A 23,104-nucleotide genomic window follows, 5' to 3' on the forward strand; every position below is an offset into this window, starting at 1 on the left:
TATTTATGTGTACTTCAGGATCTAGTGGTTCCCCTTCAGCAGGTGGAGACAGTCTTTCTACTCCTACTATAAGATTATGTATATCAGTTGTATATTCTTAGCCAACAAAATCAGGTGAGCTACAGAAGCACAATATTGCAAGGTAGTCATTGAAGTCAGTTATTTAACTGATCAGCCTAAGGTACTGGAAGTTTGAGCTTTTGGAAAGAAAAACTATTGGAAGGCTTTCTGGAAAGTGGGACTTGTACATTTATTGCTGATTGGGTTTTTGATGAATGTTACACAAATCTTTCAAGGTCTTACTTTTTTCTTTTAGTGTTACCTGACGTGCATATTCATGTGGTAGCTATGTACCATTTTGTTTTCATATATTAGTGTTTACCTCTTTAGTGTACCTAGACCACTCATGTATCCTGTCACCTATGTGCTTGATGTGCATGAATAGGGAGATCATGGTGTGCTTTGCTACACTGTCATCCTCTGCTCCAGAAATTGCTTCATCTAATTTATCTCTGTGCTTCTGTTCTTCAAGGTTCGTATTTTACTTCTTGCACTATCTTCTTCTGCAAAGTTAACTGTTCCTGGGTGGTTTGCTTTTTAGGTTCAGACTGTGCATTTTGCTGCAAGATGTACTTGATGTTCTCTAGTCTGTCTGTGCAGTGTTGTTTTGGAGAAACTCTTTTCCCTTTTGTATTTTAAAGATGATTCTCTTGGGTGGCATAATTTCAGCTTTGGCTTGCCTACAACAGGTATATTCTTACAAGACATGAAAACACATGCCATTATCTGAAATAGAATAAAAATGGTTTAAAAATGGATGACATAAGCCTGGTGCCTGTAAAGCCATCCAGATTACTTGAATACATTGGGAGGACTATGTCAGAGGTGCTCAAATTGTCACTGATGCTCAGTTTCCATCCTGGTTCTCCTTCTCCACCTATTATATCTTTCCAGTTTGAAAAAAGCAGCAAAAAGAAAAATAAAGTTACAACTAAGGGGTAAGTCACCATTAGTGCATTGAATTGTTCTACTCCAGCCCCTTTACTCTGATTCGAGGCTTCATTGTGATGAATAGTAGATATACTTTATGGTACAACATGCTGTGACAGACTCAGTCTGACACCCCTGCCCCCCCCCCCCCCCCCCCCCCCCCAAAAAAAAAAAAAAAGTTGTTGTTGTTCTCCCCTTGATGGCTGGAAGCAGTAATGCTAATAGTGATTACGTAGGAGGTACTGGAAGTCTGCAACCCAATCCCAAGACCAGGTCATCCATCACAGTGGGCCCATTTCTTGCAACAAAGTCCTCTAGGGCAGGCCTTTCTCACCTCACTGTCCCCAAAACACACAGATCAATGTCTTGACTCAGATGAAGGCCTGAAACTGTTTCTTTTCTTAGCTGTCCATGGGTATTCACACTGTATTCATATATTCAGGTCTGAGTTGTGTTGTTTGACACCATCTATCTCAGAACAGTGTAGCTGGGAATTTTATCCAAAAGTGAAGCTTCACCTCTGTAATTTTCTCTTAGACTGCTTGTCAGGAAAGTTCACCTTAAGCCTTCATTGCCTTACTAATTTATACTGCAGTGTACTTCCGTACTTTGAAGTGTTTAGGGGGTGATAAGAAAATCTGACAAAAGAACATCAAGAACTGATTAAGAGTTTTCATCCACAGTGTGTCCAGAAATTTTGGTGTGTTTGCTGTCCCTCCACCAGTTTCAGTGAGGGATAATGCTGCCCTATTCAGTGGTTCTACGTAGTCCTGTGCCTGTGCATCAAGGAGGATGCGTCTGTACTGGCCTGCATGTATGTTCCACACCCGATTCTTTGAAAGTAGTTAGAACAGCATTGACAGATCTGGTGTTCATCTGGCTTTGGTTTTGTAGTTGGAAACATTTGACAGTCCAATCAAGCAAAGAATCCAACGAGTTGTTACTTTCAACAAAGCAATTTAGGTCACTGTGTTCTCCTAAGAACAGCTGTTCTTGAAGGATGAAGCAGGACTTGTCCTTTGGTTAAATGAGAAGGCTGGTTTTAGCAGTGGTCCTGCTAGTTTTAGATATCAGTGTTGTGCAAAACCTAAACACTAAACCTAGAACTGCAAAACAATGTAAAATCCATTTTCTTCTAATCCTTTGTTTCATAAGAGTGTATCTCTGAGGGCCTGAGTTTTCATTTGTTCCTTTCTTATTTCCATTTCTTGTTTAAATAGTGTAGTTACAGTGAATGTGAACAGGAAAAAAATACAGCAGAGCTCTTCTAACAGTACAGTTAAATTAACCTTTCTGGGCAAGAGCTTAGTTACAGTAATTTCAAAGGGGTAACTACCTTATGGCTAAACAGAGCTCTCCTGCCAGCTGTGACCTGCTACAGACAGGAGATACTACATATCCCTCCTTGATTTTGTAGGGAACAGGAGAGCTGAGTTGTTTCTGTTGTGGTTTCCCTCTCCCTTCCCCCCTGCCCCCCCACCCCCCGAGGCTGTATGCATAGCATTTAATTAAGTTGTTGCAACAGTTGTAAGGCCCACATATTTCTGCAGAGATATGGTTCTGCTTATAGAAAACCTAGTGCCATTTGGAGGAACAGAACTCAGTTCCAGATTAAACTGGAGTCATGGTTCTTAGTAAGTTCAAAAATTCAAAAGGCTTGCGGTGCTTATTTAAGAGCCCTATGTTCATCGGTGAGGAAGAGACCAAAGTATCAGTTTTATCAATGCTGACCTTCAGTCAGTACCAACTCCCTTGGCAGCCAGTTGTGGCTATGTAGCTTTTGCCTGATAGTCCATCTTCTGCATTTAGTTTTGGAATGTAGCCTTTTCCCTGGAGGCAGCATTGTTTGCAGGTGTGTTCCTATCTCTACCAGTGTTGTCTTCCTTCCCTTCTGCCACTTTATTCAGTCTATTTCTATTTCACCTTTGCATTTGTTGGTATCACAAAGAGCTGTTAAAGACTTTGAAGTCAAGGGTGTGCTCTCAGGTTTCATATGCTGCTATCGTACATTTCTTCTGCTCTGAGCAACTGTCTTTTAATACAGAAGAAGATGTGAACCTGTCTTGAGCAGAAGAAAGCTGCATCCTTATTTGAAAGGACTCATGAGGAATCAAGCATGTGCTTAGACCCTAAAGCTCACTGAGATAACTAGGTAGAGTCTGCACCACAGCTTGCTTAAGAATCACTTCTGAATCAGGAGCAGGACGCTTCACTAGCTTCATGTGACACCATAAAGACATGTTTTACAGTGCTGTGTCATAAGAAAGTTTGTCCTTTCCTCTTAATTACTCTATTTCATATTTGTTGCTTGTGCAGCACTGGATATAGTCTGCTGAGTTACAGGGAGAGAGTTCTCTCGCTCTCTGGGTGTTAGCTTCTTGATGGTTAGCTCTTCCCTGAAGTAGTGGAAAGACTTACTGATTTACAAACAAATGCTGTATTTTTCTTCCTTTTCCTGTTTGTCATTTATAATGAAAGCCGCCTGTTTAAGAAGTCTCTCAATAGTAGTTGCAGGAAGGCTGGATGTTTCTGTAGCCTGAGAAATGTCAGTATGCATACCTGTATGCAAGTATAGATTTAGTATGGCTCAAGTGTAAGTAACTTTTTTAGGGCCATTGTGTTTCACTAATGATACCCCTCTCAGGTTTTTCATCAATCAACAGAGAAGTTTAAATTAAACCTTAAGGTAATATCTGTATGATGTGTCATAAAGCATACTGTTTGTGGTTATTTATTCTAAGGAACCAGAAGCTTTAGCAAGAGGGATCATCTATTTACTTCATCCTTGATATGAGCTGTGGAGTGATGCCCTCTGAATTCTTTCAAATCTGAAGTAGTCTGAGGACTCTTTGTTTCTCATCCCAAGAGCTTATAGTCAAGTCTGTGTCTGTTCTATGCAGGATGTGTTGGATGCTATTATGATCCATAAGAATTTATGTGGATGTCTTTTTGTTGATGTTGTAAAGAGCCTGTGTGAAGAGGAAGCACTGTGCACTGTGAGTTACATGCCCAGCCTGATTCTGGCAGTTCAGGTAGCTAGATGGCCATTACTATTAGTGACGATTTCTAAAAGCTTTACTAGGTTCCTGGAGTTGTGCAGGCAGAACTTAGAGTATTCCTAATAGTAGATTTATTAAGGGTAGGGTGTTTTTTAGCAGTTCTTAATGTTTCATTTTACTACAATAGACTATGTCATTGTTGGTGAACTTTAACCTGAGGGACTTAAGTTTCCAAGTACATTAGGGTTCTTGTTGTCCATTAGTGTCCATTTTCAAAGAGAAGCTCTTTGGTTGATGATACTTTTGTCTGACAGATCTTGAGGTTTATTACCTTAGTCCTTGATTCCATATCAGTATGCTATCTTTCAGTGGACTTCACAGACTTCTCTCCTTGTACTTTACAAAAGTTAATGTTTCTTCTGGGTTTGATGAGAATGCTGCAGTCGCTAAGGCTGAGGCTCTGTGCAGTCTCTATCATTGTTAATGGAGTAGAAAACTGATAGTTGATGTTAACCTTCAGAGCCTGTGGCAACCAGCTTGGTATCTCTATTCTTCAGCAAGGTGATTTCCATGATTTCTCTCAATTCTACAGGAAGAATTGAGCCTGCATGTGAGTTTTTCAGGTTTTTTTTTTTTTTTTAAATATTACAAGATTTCTTTTGGGACCTAGTCTAGGCTCTGACTTAAACTAAAGTTCAAGCTGCTTCTCATTTTGGTTAGAAAACTAGTGTTCCTGTATTCTTAAATGGTATAGCTCTTCGTAATTTAGATAGAATAGGTATCATCCAACTTTATCGGCACCAGTTATTTCAGATGGTCCCTATGTCTCTTTGTGCTGCTAGCTGAAAGATCAAAGGATACAGTGATCTTAGAGATGGTCTCAGGGGATGCTGGTAATTTGAAAATCTGTTGCAAGACTGCTAAGGCAGAGCTTAAGTTGCAGCATACTTTTTAACTGACATTATGAAAGAATGGCACCATTCTGGATATCTGTAGAATATTAGTACTGGCTAATATATACATATATATATTTATGTATAATATTTAGAAACTGTGCTGTCTTTGGATCTGATCCTACAGTAATTACTGTGTAACGAAGAAATTGGAAACCCACTCTGTGTAAACTGTGTGTAGGGAGCTATTGGCTGTGCCTGTAGACTGATACATAAGGTATTTAAGAGGGTTCCTTAAGAGCAACTAGTTTCTGAGGTATCGTTTACATGTGTGTGTTCATCATTTATCTGTCCTGGAGCCTTTATGCTGTTGGGGTTTTGAAGTTGAGTAGAACCAACAGCTGTTTTGTGCAGACAAAACAGCTTTGAAAGGGTGAACTTTGTTGCACTTAGGCTGGCAAAGCCCACATGGTCATGAATGTGGCTTTCCTGGGGTGACATTGTCATTTGCACTCTGGGTATGCTGACTCTTATTTCTTGTAGAGAACTCAGTTATCTAGTTGCTGCTAGTGATGCATTTGTGTCCACTCCCATTACCAAAAGTACAGGATGGGAAGAGGAGAGGGTGTACAGGTCTATGCCTGTTACAGAGGCAGTTTTGGTTACAGAATAAACCTGTCTAATGCATTTCTAAGAAGTAAAATAACTGATGGGTAGTCTAGTTCATTCTTCAGCATGAAGAATTAAAAACAGTGTTAATTTTCCTCATGACCTAACAAGATGTCTGTTCTTGCTGGTTCTGTCCTTAAGTTGCTGATGCTGTTGCATCTAAATAAAGAGCTTGTGTTGATATACTTTATCACTAATTAGGACCTGTAATCCTCAAGAACAAATTCACTTTAGCAGTTGTGCTAAACATCATAGAACCACTTAACAAGAAGGTATTCCTTATCTCAGAGAGATTACAGCCTACTTTGAAGGTAAAGGCACATAAGAATATGCCATTACCATACCTGTAAGCCTCAGTTAGTGTGTCTGCCTCATTAGTCAGTCTTCCATAAGCTATGTAAAATGTCATAAAAATAAAAATTATTGTGGAAAATACCACAATAATTTTAGACCCTCAGATCTTAATGTAGTCCAGGAAAAGATTAGTGTATGTGGTAGCTTTTAATAAAAGGGGACTGATCTCAGTGATCCGGGACGCTTGTTGGACTCCTGTGTTCGTAAGTGTAAATTGTCAGTGGTAGCTTTTGTTTCGAGATGGAAGGTTTGTTGTTAACCACCACTAAAATGTATTGACCTGTCAACTCAGTACTGTGTTTTCATTTTTGTTTCTGATTCTTCTTGAGAAGCATTTGTAAGATTGGCTTTTTTACCATTTTAAGCTTATTTGCTTCTGCTTCTGAAATGTTTGAGGCATGTTAGGGGCATAGGTGCCTCATGCTAGCTGAAAGAGATTCAGAAATAGGAACTTGGACAACAAACTTTATTTGGACAGATGGGGAACAGTGCAAGACAAAAAAACAGTTTAGGAGGAAAAAAGTAGGGAAGGATCCTACTTGAAATACTTTTTAAAATGTTTGTTCATTCCCCAGATCTCCTCCTGCTCAAATGGAAAACATTTATTCCTGTATTATTTCATGTTGTAGGAGCTTTGAGAAGTCTTTAAGTGCAGGAGAAGGTTTTTAAGTACAAGTGGAGTTCTCATTGTCAAGAAGATTACTTTTTTAATTTAAACCTTTTCTTACACATCTATTCTGTTTATTCAGGACTAATCAGGGTTGCAGACAGTAAGAGAAGTTCACCTTGAGAGTGGTGTGAGGAGAAACAGTTCCCAATGAAGGCTAAAGGTATTACTGATCATCCTTTTTATAAAGGGAGGAGACAAAATTAAAAAAACTCTAAGGCATTTTGTTTGAAAGTCTGTGATAGCCTGGCACTCTGAAATGCTCTGCCCTGCTGTAGCCATTATCCTTACAAAGTCTTGCCTATTTCAGGTGAGTTTCATTTGTCATTTGTAGTCCAGATGGTCATTAACAGTTGAAAAATAATGTATTTATGCACAATTCTGAACTTTCTTTAAAAATGTGTACACACACATTTATTAAGAAAATTAGGATTTCACTGTGTTGTCATAGAGGACAAAAATTTTAGTTCTTTTTTCTGCTGTGTAAGTAACATGCGAGACATGAGTTGGTATTTGGAGAGCACAGAATATTTTGAGGAAATGAGAAGAAAAGGTCTAAGTAGTACCTGGTCAAGAAAAATAGTCACTTTCTCCTTGAAAGCATCTCCTTAGTTGAAGAGTCGTTGAGAGGATAGTAGTCTTAAACTTGTTATTCCTTTCTCAAGGAACGGTTTGAAGATTAGACTTGCTTAACAGGTATATTTTTCAGAATATCTTAAATGTGAAATGTTCAAATAAAGGTAGTAGGCTGGGATTTCATAGACTGTATCTGAGAATTCACACAGGTGACACTGTTGATAAATTGATTTTGGAGACCAAAAGACCTTATGTGCCATTGTCAAATGAGGTGGCCACTCTTACCTTACTTCCCAACTGTGTACATCTGATAGTTAATTTGCATTGAATTTGATGATTGTGTGGCTGTACAGTGAAGTCTTCTTGCTTCCTGATATATCTAAAAACTAATGTTCACAAAGTGATTATTACTGTTCATGTTACTGATCCAGTCAAATGAATTTGCCCAGTGGCTGCACAGTGGGGGCAGAACAAGGGAAAGAATTACTACTTGTTTGAGAGGTAGCTGCTTTGAGCGCCAATAGTGAAAGTGCATGATGCAAACAGTTTTGTTCTGTCTTCTGTGAAGAAAGGCCAAAATGCATCCCCTTGCACACAATCTATTTCCCAGATACCCCGTCTAAACATGTTTAACTGAAATACTTGACTTTTTTCTTTATATGCATTAAGCACAGGAAATAGTGTGTATCAGGAAGGTGTATGCTATCAAATTCCTGGTGGTTGAAGTGAGGAGTCGGGGTAGTGATTTTTTTTATGAAGGATACTAAGTTAACAGATCATAGTTTCATTATGGCACCTGTACCTTCAGTTCGTGTTGGCCACTTTAGAATTTCAGAAGAGGAATAAGAGCTGTATCGTCTGCCCAGTAGAATCTTCTCTTAAAATGATCTTTTCCTAAGGGAAACACATGTTTTATTTGACCTTCTGACAGTAACAAATTTTTTTTTACAATTGGTCTGAATGACCACTTGGAGCACCGCTCCTAGCTGCATAATTTTGTTTTCTAGTTTCTACTATCATTGATTAATTTGTTTACTCATTCAAAACTTTCTCTCATACAGATTATTAGACAATAGGAGACCTGCTAGGTCACATATAAGTCTTCATTCTTTAAATTCTCATTAGGAAAAGAGTGCCATTATGACGTGGCTGCCTGGGCATCTTAGTTCAAACTTAAAAGTTGGGAGAATAGACTGCACACAACTGCTCTTCATTTCAAGAAATTGATTCCTTGTCCCGTTTGCAGTGGATTTCCTGACTGCATAATCTGTGTTTTATAATCTCAAAGGGTTTGCATGTATTAGTCTTCAGGGTTTTGATGACTGGCATTAACTGTAAGGCTTTGATTTCTAAGGATCTAGACACTTTGTGCAAATTGAAAAGGATGTAGTTTGAGGAGAAAATCCAGGTGTTTCTTGGGCCTCTTCAGAAAGCATATGAAATGAAGGGAGGGAAGCTTTTCTGTCCTGGTAGTTGTTAGAGAGAACATCTGAAATATCAATAGTTAAACTTTGTTCTTCCTTTAAAACTGATACTTGGCTGAAAAAAAAAAAAAAAAGGTGTGGTCAGTGAAAATGTGATTGAACTCTTTCCACTTACTCGTTTTTCATTAGTTATAATGTTCTCCTTGCACAGTTGCTGTATTGAACACCTGAGGAAAGGTTTTCCAAAAAATGTCTTTTAGTAATTGTGTGACTTGTCATCCTGTGTGCTAGCTAGTGAAGTAAACCAGTTTGTCATTACAGTCACAGCATTTAGACTCATTATACAACAGTTTTGTACTAAAAATTCGACCTCACATGTAATCCTTACAACTTCTGAACTTCTGTTTTGATACTCTGTTTCTGGCTTGTCTTCTTTCAGAGTATTCATGTTGTCCACGCAGTGCAATGGTGTAGGTCTAGAAGTCAATTTTTATTAATACTCAGAACCAAAATCATGAGGAAAGTAAGATGTTTCTCTTTTATATTTTATAGGCTATTAATATGGTTTCTCAGTGTTTAAGCTTCTTAATTCTGTAATTATTAGTTGTTAGGTAAGGTTTTCAAGATCTTGTTTATGTTCCATGTGACTGACTTTTATCTTTATTGATACTCATTATTCCTTCCAGTCTGTCTTTTGAAATATGTAATTTTTTTCTTGTAATAACACATTATCAGAGCTACTGGTTGTCTTTTTGAAGCTTTATCATCCCAGTGATTTTTTTTCATTACCCCCACCCCCACCCCCCCCTTCATAATTCTGGCTTAGATGCTTTTCCAGTACAGTGTCATTAGCTTTTTCAAAAGGCTACAGCAAAATTAAGCTCACTTCCTCAGTTACCAAATTGTTGAGGGGTGGTGGTGGTGTGAATGTAGTTTTTATTCAGGTTTACCTACTTAATCAAATTTATCTCCTCTGTGAGGTCATTCCTTTTTCTTTCTTCTTTTATTTGTGCCCTTCTATTCCTTCATTTCTGGGTATATATTTTGAACGACTCTTCTGAGTTTGTTGTTTGGGAAAATAAATTACACTTTCATTCTATTTATATTGGGAAAATAACAATTTGAGAAATTGGACATCTGCATGAACATTCCTTACCATACTACTATGGAGAAGGGATGGGGAAGTCTTGACTTTTGTTTCAAGAATTTTATCTTTTCAGTTGCAGTTGTTCTGGTACCAGCTAGGAAAGGATATGTTGCAAGTTCTCAGTAAATTGAACAGAATTCTATATGTTCTGACATAGAGCTAATATGCTCTTCTAGTATTTGAACATTTTAGGAATGAACAGATACTGACCATAGCCAAGAAACACTGGAATTTTTATTTCATGACTCATTCTTTGCTATGGAAACTGTCTACACAGATAGGAAATCTGAAATCCTTGCTATGCTATTGGTAGTATTTACAGATAGAAATATTACAGGGAAATACAGGACTTCCAATGGGTGATATTCATTAAACTGTTATGATTATGCTTACTGTTATGATGTCTGCTTTTTTCAGTATTAGGTGCCAAGTGTCATGAAAAACATTGAAAACTAAGAAAATGTTTACAGTTGTTTTAAGTTTAAAGGTTGATTTGTGTCATATAATCTTCATTTCAACTGTACCAAACTTATGGTAGTCTAATTAGAACACTGCTGTGAAAATGTTTGTTTTCTATTGAGGGTCATTTTAGGATTTCAAAAGTAACTCAATAAATAAGAAAACACTTTCAGTAAACACTCATGTCTAACAGTAGTCCTTTATTATAGATTGCCAGAATGGGTTTTTCACTTCATTCTTCAGGCTTGTTAAAAGATCATATTTGTTCTCTTAACATTTTGTCATGTAGATAAGCCCATCTATTCCCATTTTGTGATACTATATTTAAATATTACTCTCGCGTATTTAAGAGATTAGGTTTTATGTTAATGGGGGATTTTTACAAATAACTTTTAAGAAAACAAACATGGAGGTTCTATCATTTTCTAACGTGAGTATGTTTTTTCCATACTAGGTAAATTATGTCATTAGATACATTTGAGGGCACAAGTTTACTGTGGAAATACTGTTTACTTACTACTTGGTATAATGAGGAATAGTGGTACTTGCTTAACATATATAGTGTAACTCTGATTTTGGGCCTAACTCAAAATCTTGTGACAAATGCAGTTTCTGCTGTTCTGCCTCAGGTGTCAGTTATGGACAAACGTGAATGGTTAAATATCTGCTAGCATTCACCGATGTCCATAAAAGCGTGTTTCTATGTGTGAAGGCACAGCAGCAGAGCATTCAATGTCAGAAACCTGATGCAAAAGAAAGGTGAATTCTGATATGGGAAGTCTCAACTGTTTGCAAGCTATCTTTTTTTTTCTTCCAAAGTTTCTGAGCTTAAGTTTCTAACCAGACAATAAGGAAAAAAAAATTACTCAGTGAAGAGTCTGCCTTCCTTTTTGTTCTTTGGAAAGCAGTTAGTTTCTTTCTGCCTGTAAAAGGGGACTTTGGGGGTGTTTTTTTGGTAAATGATCTTGTTCTAGTCATGCTGATAAACAGTTGTCTTTGTTTGGGTGCTTTCATCAGGTACTTCCAAGAACAGAGCTGTAGTTGTCGTTAACAACGGCAATCTTTAAAGTTCCTCAGCAGTACAGTAGCAAGTATTCTGTTCTGAGCTGTATAGGGGTGGCAAAGATGACACAAATCTGAGAATTATTTTTTTCCAAATTCAATGATTAAGTAAAAAATATATTTGTCCAAAGGTCTCCCAGGAGAAAAAGAACCTGAAGAGCATAAATTTTTCGGATGAAAGCTAATTTTCTGTGAACATAAACTGATTTAAATCACAGATTTTGGGTTTGGGTTTTTTTGATAGTGACACTTGAATTTTTTTAATGTGTATTGGTTATTTTTGCAATCCCACTGATCTCATATGTACTTCTCACTTGATTATTTCACTGTATGCATAACTGATGTCCTTTTTTTTTCTATCTTCTTTAGTTTCCTGATCTTTAAGCCCTGTTTTCATTTTGGAGTTCAAGTAAACTGAGTCTTCATTTACTGTGTGCTACTTGCCATCTTCTCCAGATTTTAGGAAGGGTTTATTATAAGATGATTGCAACTGACTAGTAGCTCAAACATAGCTGTCTTCAAGATTTCAGTAGCCTGTTGTACTATAACACGATGTCATTATACAGGCACCCAATAAAATAGACATTGTCTCTATAGTTGCTTTTTGCTTTGTCTTATTACCTGTAGATGAATCTGTCTTACTGGTTTTGTGGTTATTAAAGTTACAATGCCCATAATTGCTATAGTAGAATTCTATAATAGCTTTTTTAAGGGAAAGCTAATCGACCTAAAAGTAAAACCACAAATGTTAGCTTTGCAGTACACACTCAAATGGGAAACAAAACCAAGTAAAAATTACAAGCAGTGGAGAGTTACATCATATGAGACTGTTATTTGGATAATGGCTCAATCCCAAGCACCTGTCATGCAGATTTTTATAATTAGGATCTGAAAATCTTGGGGAGAAAACACTCTTTGGATTTAACTTTTGTAAGTAGTTAAGGATATGGGTTTTCTTACTTGGCCATAGGTTTATCTAAAGGTGCAGCCACTTTTACACTAGAAATGAAAAAAATGGTAGATCTTCCCACAGATTTAAGGCATACTAGTTAGATGCATGGTAGAGAACAAAGAAATGGCTGGAGATACAATGCCAGGTCTAGGCGCGCCCCCCCGCATTATCTGTAGTAGCAAACAGGTGTGTTAGATTTAATAGAACGCATAAAACAGAGCAAAATAAACTTATTTAAAATGTCTCCAATTACATCAGTGGGCTTTCAATCAACTGTTTAGGAGCAGACATCCTGATTTCAGGCTATAGTCTTTCAGAGCCTCACGCTATTATTGACCGTAGTTTTGGTATTTCTTTATGTATTAATGTAGCAAGTTACAATGTGTGATTTCCCCAAGACCTTGAAATTATCTTGTGCATTACAGGGAGGTATGCTGGAAGGTGACAGAGCCATACTTTTATTAGTAAGGGTAGGATTTTGCCATTATGATTTAAAAGTGCTGTTTGATAAAGGTATATTAACTATAAAGCATGAGGGCTCTTGCCAAAATACCAATAATTGCATGATGGAAACTTGATTTAAGATGTAATATCCTCAGCACTGTTTGTTAAGAAGGAAGAATGAACACTTTTTATAGCAATTGTTTATAGGCAGTAGACTTACTTCTATTTTCTCTGTTAAATTTGTATTGTGACGTCATCTAGTCCTAGTTAAATGATGGAAGATTCTTTATTTGCTTACACACAGTATCAGAAAGGAATGTCACTGTTTCAGTTTAGCATCTTTTTACAATAGGCCAGCTTTTTTCTGCAGGCAGTTTCCATCATATCCATATTGTGGCTGTTTTTCCATCACAGGGGTGAAAGTATACAGGCTCCACTGTCATTGAATAATTGCCTTATACAGAGTATTTAAGAAGGCTGTGGTGTTAAACTAAAAAGTTAACATCTCAAATCTTAAAAGCTCGCTTTCTTGTGTTGGTATTTTAGTTGTAGTGCTGTCAAATATCATTATCTTAATTCTTCTAAATGAGTCTTTCTCAACTTGGAGAGGAATTGGAGCTCTTTGGAAATTATTCATTACTCTTTGATTTTTGTGTATGTGCTGTGATGCCATACACCAACAGAGGAAGAAAGCAGTCTCTTATAAACCCTAGTAATTTGTGGGTAATATTATATAAAATGCTGTGTAAAAAGTCACCAAGTTTCAGTGAAAAGTAAATTGACCAAAATCTTTTAATTATGATTTAGTGAACTATTATTTTTTTCAATATTGCATTCCTTACTGCATCTTGCCAAGAGAAGTGTGTTATAAAGAGAAGCTATGATTCCCACATTTATCTTTCTAGATTTTTTTGTAATTTAAAGGGAGAAACACTTTCAAAGTGTTAGTTCATGTATCTCATTTGAGAGTCTTAGTTCTGTTTCTCACTACATTTTGTAATTAGACTTTAAACGTGGTGCATGGAATGTGGACTACATAAATTTGAAATGCTATGTTTGTAGGGTCAAATTTTTACAAAGAACTGTCCTAAATGTGTTGTTACTGAAGTTAGTGGAATTGTAACAAATGCATGAAAGCAAAGCTAAATTGGAAATGTGCTGAGTTGAAAAACTTAGTTTTAATCTTCGTTATTTTTTCACTGCCATTTTAATTAGAGTATTGACTTTACTGGGAGCAAACTAGGGCCATGTGTATGCCAAAATCTTGAACCTGATTGTGTTCCAATCAAAGTCATCCAGTGCTTATAGATTTACTTTTTTTGTTGTTGTTGAGAGAAAGCTCTTGGAGGCTGGTTTTCTTCCATCTGAGATTAGTGAAGTTCCTGGTCTGTGTTTAGATGAAAACTAAACTTTTAAAAGGATATGAGGTCAGATTTTTATACTATGTTTCTTATATGCCCAGAGCACATTTAAAAAATTATACTTTAGAAAAATGTTATCTGTGTCTTATTACTTACTGTTACAGGACTTGTAATCATTACTGTTGTTGGTTTTACTTTTCAAGGTACCCAGAGAATGGCATAGTAGAAATGGAAACCAGTAATCTTCGACCCCGAGCAAGAACCATTCTGAAGTGGAGTGAACTAAAAGTGGGTGATGTGGTGATGGTTAACTACAATGTTGAGACTCCAGAAGAAAGAGGATTTTGGTTTGATGCAGAAATTACCTCTTTGAGAGAAATCTCAAGGACTAACAAAGAGGTTCATGCTAAAATTCTGCTGGGGTAAGATTTGTTTGACCAACTCATAAAATCTCTACATATCATTTAAAGTATCTTTGTTGAGTTTTCTTTGTCTACTAGTCATCACTAGATCGAAGTTAATGTCGTGCTTTGATGCCACAGTTGAGTCATGGTATTACAGTGCATGGTTTTTACGGTGTGCAGACTTAGCTATGAGTCAGAATTTTTACGTTTGCTGGAGGTAACCATAAGATTTCATGTATTATCTATGATTCAAATTAATCAGTGTGTTTATATTCCTTTATGTTTATATGTTATATATTTATACATTTATATTAGTTTATATATATGTTCAATTCTATTAAAAGCTGAAAAATCAGTTTTCATTAATTCTGGAGATAATTTGAAACCCCTAGATCTCACTGAATATTAGTCATCTCTGACAGTTGAGGAAGTCTCTGAGCTGGCTAATTGAATTTTTAGAGTAAAATACTTAGATGGGTATTATGGCTTCTGAGAAGTAAAATGTGGAACTGTGGGATGTGGGAATTACAAGTTTTCATGTGGCTGAAGTCAGCTGAGTATCATTGCTTTGTTGTCCTATTTCATTTAAGAACTTGTGTATAGTTCTTTAGAAATAGTGTTTGCTGTAGAAATCCATATGATGTAACTGTCAGTAAGCTGTATGATTGCCTTCTTAGGGATGAACAGATGACCAGTCTTTATTGGCAGTCTCCTTGGCGAATTCACTGTAACCATCTTCCTCCTTATTAGCTTTCCTCATTTCCTTAACATTATCCTTTTCTTCTGCAGAAGAACTAAAAGCAAATAGATCCAGTCTGCCACCTTCATCCTTGCAGAAGAGGAGGGTGTATGGGTAGTCATCTTAGTAGTGAAACTGATTTTCAAATTAAACTGGAACTAAAGTGAAATTTCTATTTTCCTAAGAAATGGTTGATTTCATGTTGGCATGTCCCACACTTATTCAGTGGGTAGTATCATTGTTCTGGGAGTATATTCCTTAAAATGAATTGGACTCATCACGTATTAGTGTAGTTTTCTTTATGAGAAAGGAGAATTACTGTATCTGTAGGACGACTTACAGTGTAGGACAAGGTTAATTGGAACAGACATACAGAAGACTTATGATCAAGTGCAGTTAAATATTTTGTGTGAAAAAAAATGTAATTGTATGTAGTACTGGGAAGTAGGAAAGACACTGATAAATCATGCAAGTAATTGAAAATCTGTTTTATGGATAGTTTTTAATTTTAGAATAAAAGGAGTTTTATTAGACAATCTCAGTGCATTATGGTCTAGTATTAAATTGAGCAGGCATATGGACTTGTTTTGCAGTCAAAGCAAAAAAACCCAACTTCACATGTAAAGCAAGAAAAAATTGAGTAGGTAAGTTGAATTATTAACTTGGAAGGGAGAGGAGACTGAGAAAGGGAGGCCAGTGTAGAGAGATGAAGATGTTAATTGTAATGCATTTAATACTTGTATGGCATTTGGTGAGTCAGAGATGGACTTCATGACCTCTGCAAACAGAATTGACCAGATATCAAGTTTACATGAAGTTCAAATGTCTATTGATAATGTTACTTAGAACTGTCTGTGTGGATTCTTTCAGAATTTTTCCCATTTATTAAGATATGATAATCAAAATCTGGTTTATATTGGCAAAAGCAAGCACATGGTGGCTAATAAAAATTCTGTTCATGCAGATTGCAACTCTGTACCATAGTCTTTTTTTTAATCTAAATAAGCTAATAGTTATGCTTCAAATTTGAAGATGGTAACTTCAAATACCACAGGTGCTGTGACAAGTACCATGAGGTTCCCCATAGTATTGGCACTTACTATCCTCTGAAAGGAATTGGGGGAGAAAAATATCCTATTCTGAGATGGTGAATTTAAGTCCACTTTTCAAATGGAATCTTACTTCAGTGAATTTTCTTCCTGACTAAGAATTTAGGCTTCATTTACATGTTGATAGATTGTATATGCTGATAGTTTTTAGAAAGTAAGGTTATCTGAGCCCTGCCATTTCTGAAATTTAACAAGGAGTAATTCTGTATCACGTGTGCTATCTAAGTCATTCCTCTCAATTAGCAGTAAAAGTACAAGGTAAATCTGCTAGTATTCATAAACTTGTATAAGGAACATGCTACATCAAGAATCACTTTACATTTCGGGTATGTTGGTTTACAAAATAAAAACCAATCTCCTAGTGTTTCAAGGCTTAATATATATCGCTATACTAACATAAAGGCGTAACACAAGATATATTAATATAAATTAGTTTAGAATTATAACTATGTTATAATATTTTTGTCTATAATATTAAAAGATATGGATATTCTTAATTTTATATATTGATGTGTTGTCATGAGTTCTTACCATAATGTTAGCATTAGCTAATTGTTTTAAATAAAGGTGAAATCTATTTTGAATGCTTTATGAGTATATGTTAGTGATGAATTGATTGTGTATTAATGTCTAATTTGTGTATTACTTAAGAAAAACCTTAGCAGGCAGTAAAGGGAGGCAGAGTTCTTAGGGTTGCTTCAGATGTATTCATGGCTTGGACTTTTTTCCCTTTCTGGTATTACATCAAAAAGGCTCTGTATAAAACAGTCTTGTACACAATAGTTAAATGTTTGATTTATTAATCTGGATTGCTTATGACAAAGATTTTTGTTAAGCTGTTGGCACAATGACAGGAAATAACAAGAACACATACTGTTTGTGGTAATGTTTTGGAGCTGGTAGAACATGTGATGACTACTTCTTTTTTACTGTATCAGTTGACGTGTGTATATGTTAGGTGTTACTTTTATTCATGTTTCAGTCATAACCTAAAGGAGATGTCCTGTACAGTCTGTCTCATCAGTTCATCTTTTGGGAAACAGATACGGATTAGAGAATATTATCAGAGAGGAATGAGACTGAACAGGAGACAAAAAAATATCATTTTACGGAAGAACTGACCACATATAGTTCTCACTTGTACTGTATTTGCACTGCAACTGAAATTTGTAATTGCAAGATGTCTAAAACCTATCCAAACTGGACTTACTCTGTCTCAGATACAAATACAAGGGAAACAGCAGTTCTTTGACAATGGAACATACATGGGCCTAGGACCATGGGTCTGTCATGACCTTGTGTGCATGCTTAAAGTTCAGAATAGTCTCTGCCTGTTCTACATTTGCAGGGTGTACCTCTATTTTTGAACATCCTTTATTTTTTCTTTTTTAAGAATATCTTCTCTTTCATGACTGAAAGTAGTTAAATGTAATCCAGAGTAATATGTCTTGTCCTGTTTGCACTTTAAAGGGCATGTATCAAATGCCTGTTACTGGTGGGTAGTTGGGAGATAAACTGTTAACAGTAAGTCATGACACCAAATCAAACTCAAGTAGTTTAAATGGTGCTTTGCATTCTATCCTTGCTAGACTTCAAAATAAATAAAAACAGAATCAGTTCTTACTTCTCTTCAGTCAGCCTTTGAAATTTTGGCTCTGGTAATACCAAGACTTGTATTTTGTTTAAACCTTTGGAGTTAAACAAGAATATCAGAAAAATCTGTTCCCTCTGCAGATTTTATACCTCTTTGACTAAGTGAATATTTAGTGAATTTGAAGTCTTTACCCAAGTAGCAGTATCGGAAAGTAATAGAAAGGGTCCTAAACGATCAGTTTTATATTTTGCATCTTTAAATTCTGCAGGTGTTTTTGTATGAGGCTTCCTGCTCCCAAAAAAGGATTGTTTTGTGTTCAGTTCAATCTAATTTTTAAATATGCTTATTAACCTGCCAGATACGGGGTTATTTTCCTCATTTGACACAACTTCTGCTTTTTCCTTTATTTTTTTGGTAGGATACTTTCCTGTTTATCTTCTTTTAGACTCCTTTTATTCATGACTAGCATGTTTTTGTTCTTGGAAGGCAGCATGATGTTTTTACAGTTTTGATGCTACCTGTGCAGATTTAACTTTTTTACTACTTTTGAACAAGTTTTTCCATTTATGTTTAACTTCTGATTTTTGAAGTCATACGTAATGTTTGTTTTTATAGCTTTGCAAAGGGACAGAATTTAAATGCAGTACAGAATAGAGAACTAACAGTGAAACAAGTCTTGCGTGTTCTGGATGATTTCAAGAGTACTTATGCTTCTGTGGATTTCTATCCAGCTGGTCCAAAAAAAAAGTTATTGACAGTTGTACCTTCTTTTGACAGGAAAATAGCAGTACCATACTTCCTATCCTTCTCGGTATGAACTGTGGTAATCAACATGTCACAGTTGTTGTCATACTTTGTAGGTACCCAATAGTGTAGGTCTCATACTGTGTTTCTTCTATAGGCCTGGAATTTTTGTCTACGTGGTTTATCCCTTACTGATGCTTGTATACTTTTGTGGTATAATTTTCTACACAAAATAACTTTCCAGTTCATTTGTTTTAATGCAGCATCTTTGACTGTTGCTGGTTGATCTGGGAAGACGTTGTTTTGCTGATATGTGGAATATTACTAGATTTACTTCGAGCCATTTTTAAAAAAGCTTTCATGCTGTATCAGCGGGTATCCTAATAATAAGGATTCTAATTGCTGAAGAACTTGCCTGCAGGTTTCTTGCACAGATATAATGGCAAAAATACTTCTGAAAGGGTGAGTTTGTGTCTCCCTCTTTCCTCTTCATGGCTTCAGTGGAGCTGGTCACCTCCTTTGAAGAGACCTCCTTTTGAATCATCGCAGCTGTTTAAAATCAAGATAAATTCCAGTTGTCCAAGAAGCCTGCTGGGATTTTTTCATGGTGATTCTGTAGAGGTGTTGCCTAGAACTTCTCAAGTGCTTCTGTGAACTGCTTTTCCCTAGTGTCTACAGCTAGAGCTGGCTCACTGTGGTAATTGCCCTCTTCACCAGGGTCATAAATGAGTTATATCAAACCCAAAAAGTTTAGAAAGAACTGAAAGAGTATGTTTTGAAGGGTATTTGGCTAACTTGATATTACAGATACCCTTTTCATGTTTCCTGCTTTCTCCTTTCCCTCCTTTCTTTTCAGACAAAAAAAAAATCCATTTTACAAACACTCCCTGAATAGTTACAACAGCCAGGTTCCACACAGATCATAGCTATTTCTCTATGCACTTTGTTTCCTTGCATACTTTGTTCTCCTGTTTTAAAGAGGACAGATCTTCAGGAGATTCCATTATGCAGAGAGAAGTGGAAGGATTACAGTTTTAAGATTGCTTACCTGTAATTATTTCTCTTACATGGAGGAAATACTTTCTCTTGATACTTCCCTCTTCCTGATTCTTTAAGGGAGAGCATAAAAAGTAATTTGTCTTTTTTGCCATTTCTCTGCACATTGCCTGTTCTTAACTGGGTGTATGGGGAAACTGATATTTGATGAAGTGTTTCAGTTTGCTTTCCCAAAATGGAGGGAAAGTAGACTAGCTGCTTGTAAATCATGTTACATGTTTTGGGCTGTGAACGTACTGTTCTTCTGTCTTGAAGCTTTAAAATTTGAGTTGCAAAACAATTCTACCTTACTAGAGATAGTGTTCTCTCTCAAACTAAGTAGTCCAGTTATGTAAGAGCTTCTCAGTCCTGCTGGTGAATGGGTAAGACTTTGAAGGACAAATCCTCCCAAGGGAAAGGAGTAGGCAAATCCTGTGGATCAAAACCTGGTTAATTGCTCAGCTTGTGTCAACAGGCATTTGGCTTCTAATACCATGGGACCCATACTTGGGTTCCCATCTGTCCCTGGAAATCCTTGATCCTCAAGTGGGACAGGAGCATCTATGCCAACAGGCTGGCCAACCTGGTGGTGAAGGGACAGTGTGACCTATGGTTAAGGGAGACACTGTCATTGTATGGAACGCAAAGGGTACAGTGTGGTGAAAACAAGAAGGATCTTGGGTATCCCTCTTTCACCAATCCCATCTCAAGAGCATGTATGCAAATACAGCCTGGGAAACAAGCAGGAGGAATTAGTTCTGCATGTAGTCACAGAACTGTGACGTTGTTGGTATAGTGGAGATGTGATGGCTCACATACAGCTCACAGGACTGGAGTGAGAGATGACTTTCTTAGGAAAGACAAAGATAAAGAGGGCAGGGCTGCCATAATGTGAAAAAGTTTGGATGTGTGGAGCTTTTCAGTGAGATGACAACAGTCTAGTTGAGACCTTGTGGATGAGGGTGGGAGAGGCCAAAAAGGATGACAGGATGTAGTTCACCTGACCAGAGTGAGGAAGAGGATAAAGCCTTTAAAAGTCTTTGAATCACAGACACTGATTTTTGTGGAAGATTCAAATTCCCTGACATCCACTGGCAGGATAACATTGGAATGAAAGCAGTCAAGAAGCTGCCTGGAGGACATCAGGGATAACTTCTTAATACAGGTACTGGATAAGTCAACAGGGTGATACACAGCTGGATCTGCTGTTTATTATCAACAGCTGCTTGGGAATCAGATGATCAATGGTAGCCTTGACTATACGGGTTAAGTAGTAGGTACCAAGATCCTGATGGAACTGAGGAAGGAGAGTAGCAGAGTAGAGACTCTGGAACTCAGTAGAGCAGACTTCAGTTTCGTTCAAGGAACTGGTTGATGGGATCCTGTAGGAGGCAATGTGAAGGGTAAAGGAGCTTAGCAAAGCTGACAGGTGCTTAAGGACAACCTCCTCCAAATGCATGATTCATCCTGATACTGAAGAAAGTAATAGGTGTATCAGGAGTTGGCAAGGTTTAACAGGAAACGCATGACTTGGCTCCAGTGCAAGAACTCAGTATATAGGAGTTGGAAACAGGGGCAGTGTAAAAAGGAGGAATTTTGAACAAGTAAGGATGGTTTTAAGAGAACCAAAGCTTGTCTAGAGTTGACACTTATAAGAGACATCAAGGGCAATGCAGAGAGCTTTTACCACTGCTTTGGCAGTAGAAGGCTGAACAAGGAAAATATAGATCTATTGATGAAAAAGATCAGTATTTAGTATCAGCAGACACTGTCTTCATTGCCTTAGTCTTCACAGCTACCAGAGAGAGCTTCTCAGTGCCTAGTGAAAGCATTCAAGGAGAGTCCTCAGCAGTGAATGAGGACTGAGGCAAGGAATGCTTGCAAGAACTTGACCAGTGCAAGTCCGTGGGACCAGATGGATTGCATCGAAGTATGCCAGGGGAGCTGGTTGATGCTGTAGTGATTCTCTTCTGTACTATATTTGAAAAGTCATTGAGATCAGGGAGGTCCCTGACAACTGGAAAAGGGCAAATGTTGCATCCATCTTTGAAGAAGTCTGATCAGCTTTGTTTCAGTCTGGGGGAATCCATGGGACAGTGTTCTTTTGAAGTGCTGGCCATGTGAAGATGATTTGGAATAGCCAAGGTCAATTTTTTTTCCAAGGGCAAATCATCCGTTACAAGCCTGGCTGTCTTCTGTGATAAAATGGTTAGGTCTGTGGCTGAGGGAAGAGCAAGAGATGTCATTTACTTCAACTTGTCAAAGCAGGTCTTTTGTCTGTGTCCCATAATATCCCAATTGGGATGTTGTAATCTGGGTAGCTGGGCAACCAGATGGGTTTAAAAAAAGTAAGATTGAATGATCAGGCTCAGAAGGGTGCTGATTAATGAGTTGTACACTACTTGAAAAGTGGTAACAAGCAGGGAACTCCAGGGATGTATCTGTTGATGCTGTTATGCATCTTAAGTGACAGTGTGGCAGTGGCAATGCACTGCACTCTGACCAACTTTGCAGAGACACTAAACTGGTGGAAACTCAAGGATCCAGAACAGGCAGGAGCCTCATGAAATTCAAAAGTGTAAATCCAGAGTTTTCTTGCACCTGGGAAGGTGGAGCCCCTTGCAGCAATACAGGCTGGGAAGTAGCTCTGATGAAGGACCTGTGGGTCTTGGTAGACAAGCTGGACGTGACAGTATTCAGGCAGTATGAAAAGGAGTATAGTCAGAAGACTGGGGAAAGTGATTATTCCTTTTTACTAAGCACTAATTAGACTGTGTTGAGAACACTAGATTCCACCCACCACTAAATGCACCCCCCACACCGCAATGCACAGAAGAGAGACGCATAAACTAGAGTGAATTCAGCAAAGGGGTGCTGAGATGGCTCGGGGAGCACAGTGGTACATGGCAGACAAACCAGAGATGATGGACATAAATTGCGATGAGAGGGGGACAAAATTGTTTCTTTGGATTGCATTCAGTAGTTTAACTTTTCAATTACTCGATTGTTATGTGTTAAAGCATTAAATGCTTTAACAAAAAAAGTGAGTAAGTACTGACTGTTAAAATTTGGAATGTTCTGGGTTTCATAACCATTTCATAATTACTGTAAAAGTATCTTTTGAAGATGAAGAATGGATTTGACTTGGATCTTGATGTTTTGTTTGTTTTCCTAGAACATAAATGATAATCTTCAGTATTTGTAACACTATCCTTTATCTAATAAACATGGACTTGGAACCACAGAGTCTTTTGACTTGCTTTCTAGGGGATGATTTTTAGAAGTGTTTTGAAGCTTAGTTTGTTCCCACTGGAAAGTAACAGAAGAAAATAAACTGAAGTGCAAAAAGGCAAAGAGTGTGTGTGTGTGTGTGTGTGTGTGTGTGTAAATGGTGGTGAGCACAATATTAGGAAAAGGATTATGAAAATAAAAGAAAAAAAAAAAGAGTGCTGTTGAAATACATGTATACATTTAAGAGAACC

The 23,104-nt window shown here is 37.2% G+C and overlaps 1 protein-coding gene across 2 annotated transcripts in view; it reads left to right on the forward strand.

Moving 5' to 3' along the window:
* UHRF2 (ubiquitin like with PHD and ring finger domains 2) overlaps window positions 1-23,104 on the forward strand; it is a 91,996-nt gene that overhangs the window by 23,153 nt on the left and 45,739 nt on the right. For both annotated transcript variants that reach the window (XM_074811559.1, XM_074811560.1), the window contains exon 4: window positions 14,201-14,419. In XM_074811559.1, the coding sequence (XP_074667660.1) occupies window positions 14,201-14,419 (219 nt within the window). The remainder of the gene's footprint in view (window positions 1-14,200; window positions 14,420-23,104) is intronic.

The sequence above is a fragment of the Strix aluco genome, chromosome Z (genome assembly GCF_031877795.1).
Source record: "Strix aluco isolate bStrAlu1 chromosome Z, bStrAlu1.hap1, whole genome shotgun sequence".
NCBI classification, from domain to species: Eukaryota; Metazoa; Chordata; class Aves; order Strigiformes; family Strigidae; genus Strix; species Strix aluco.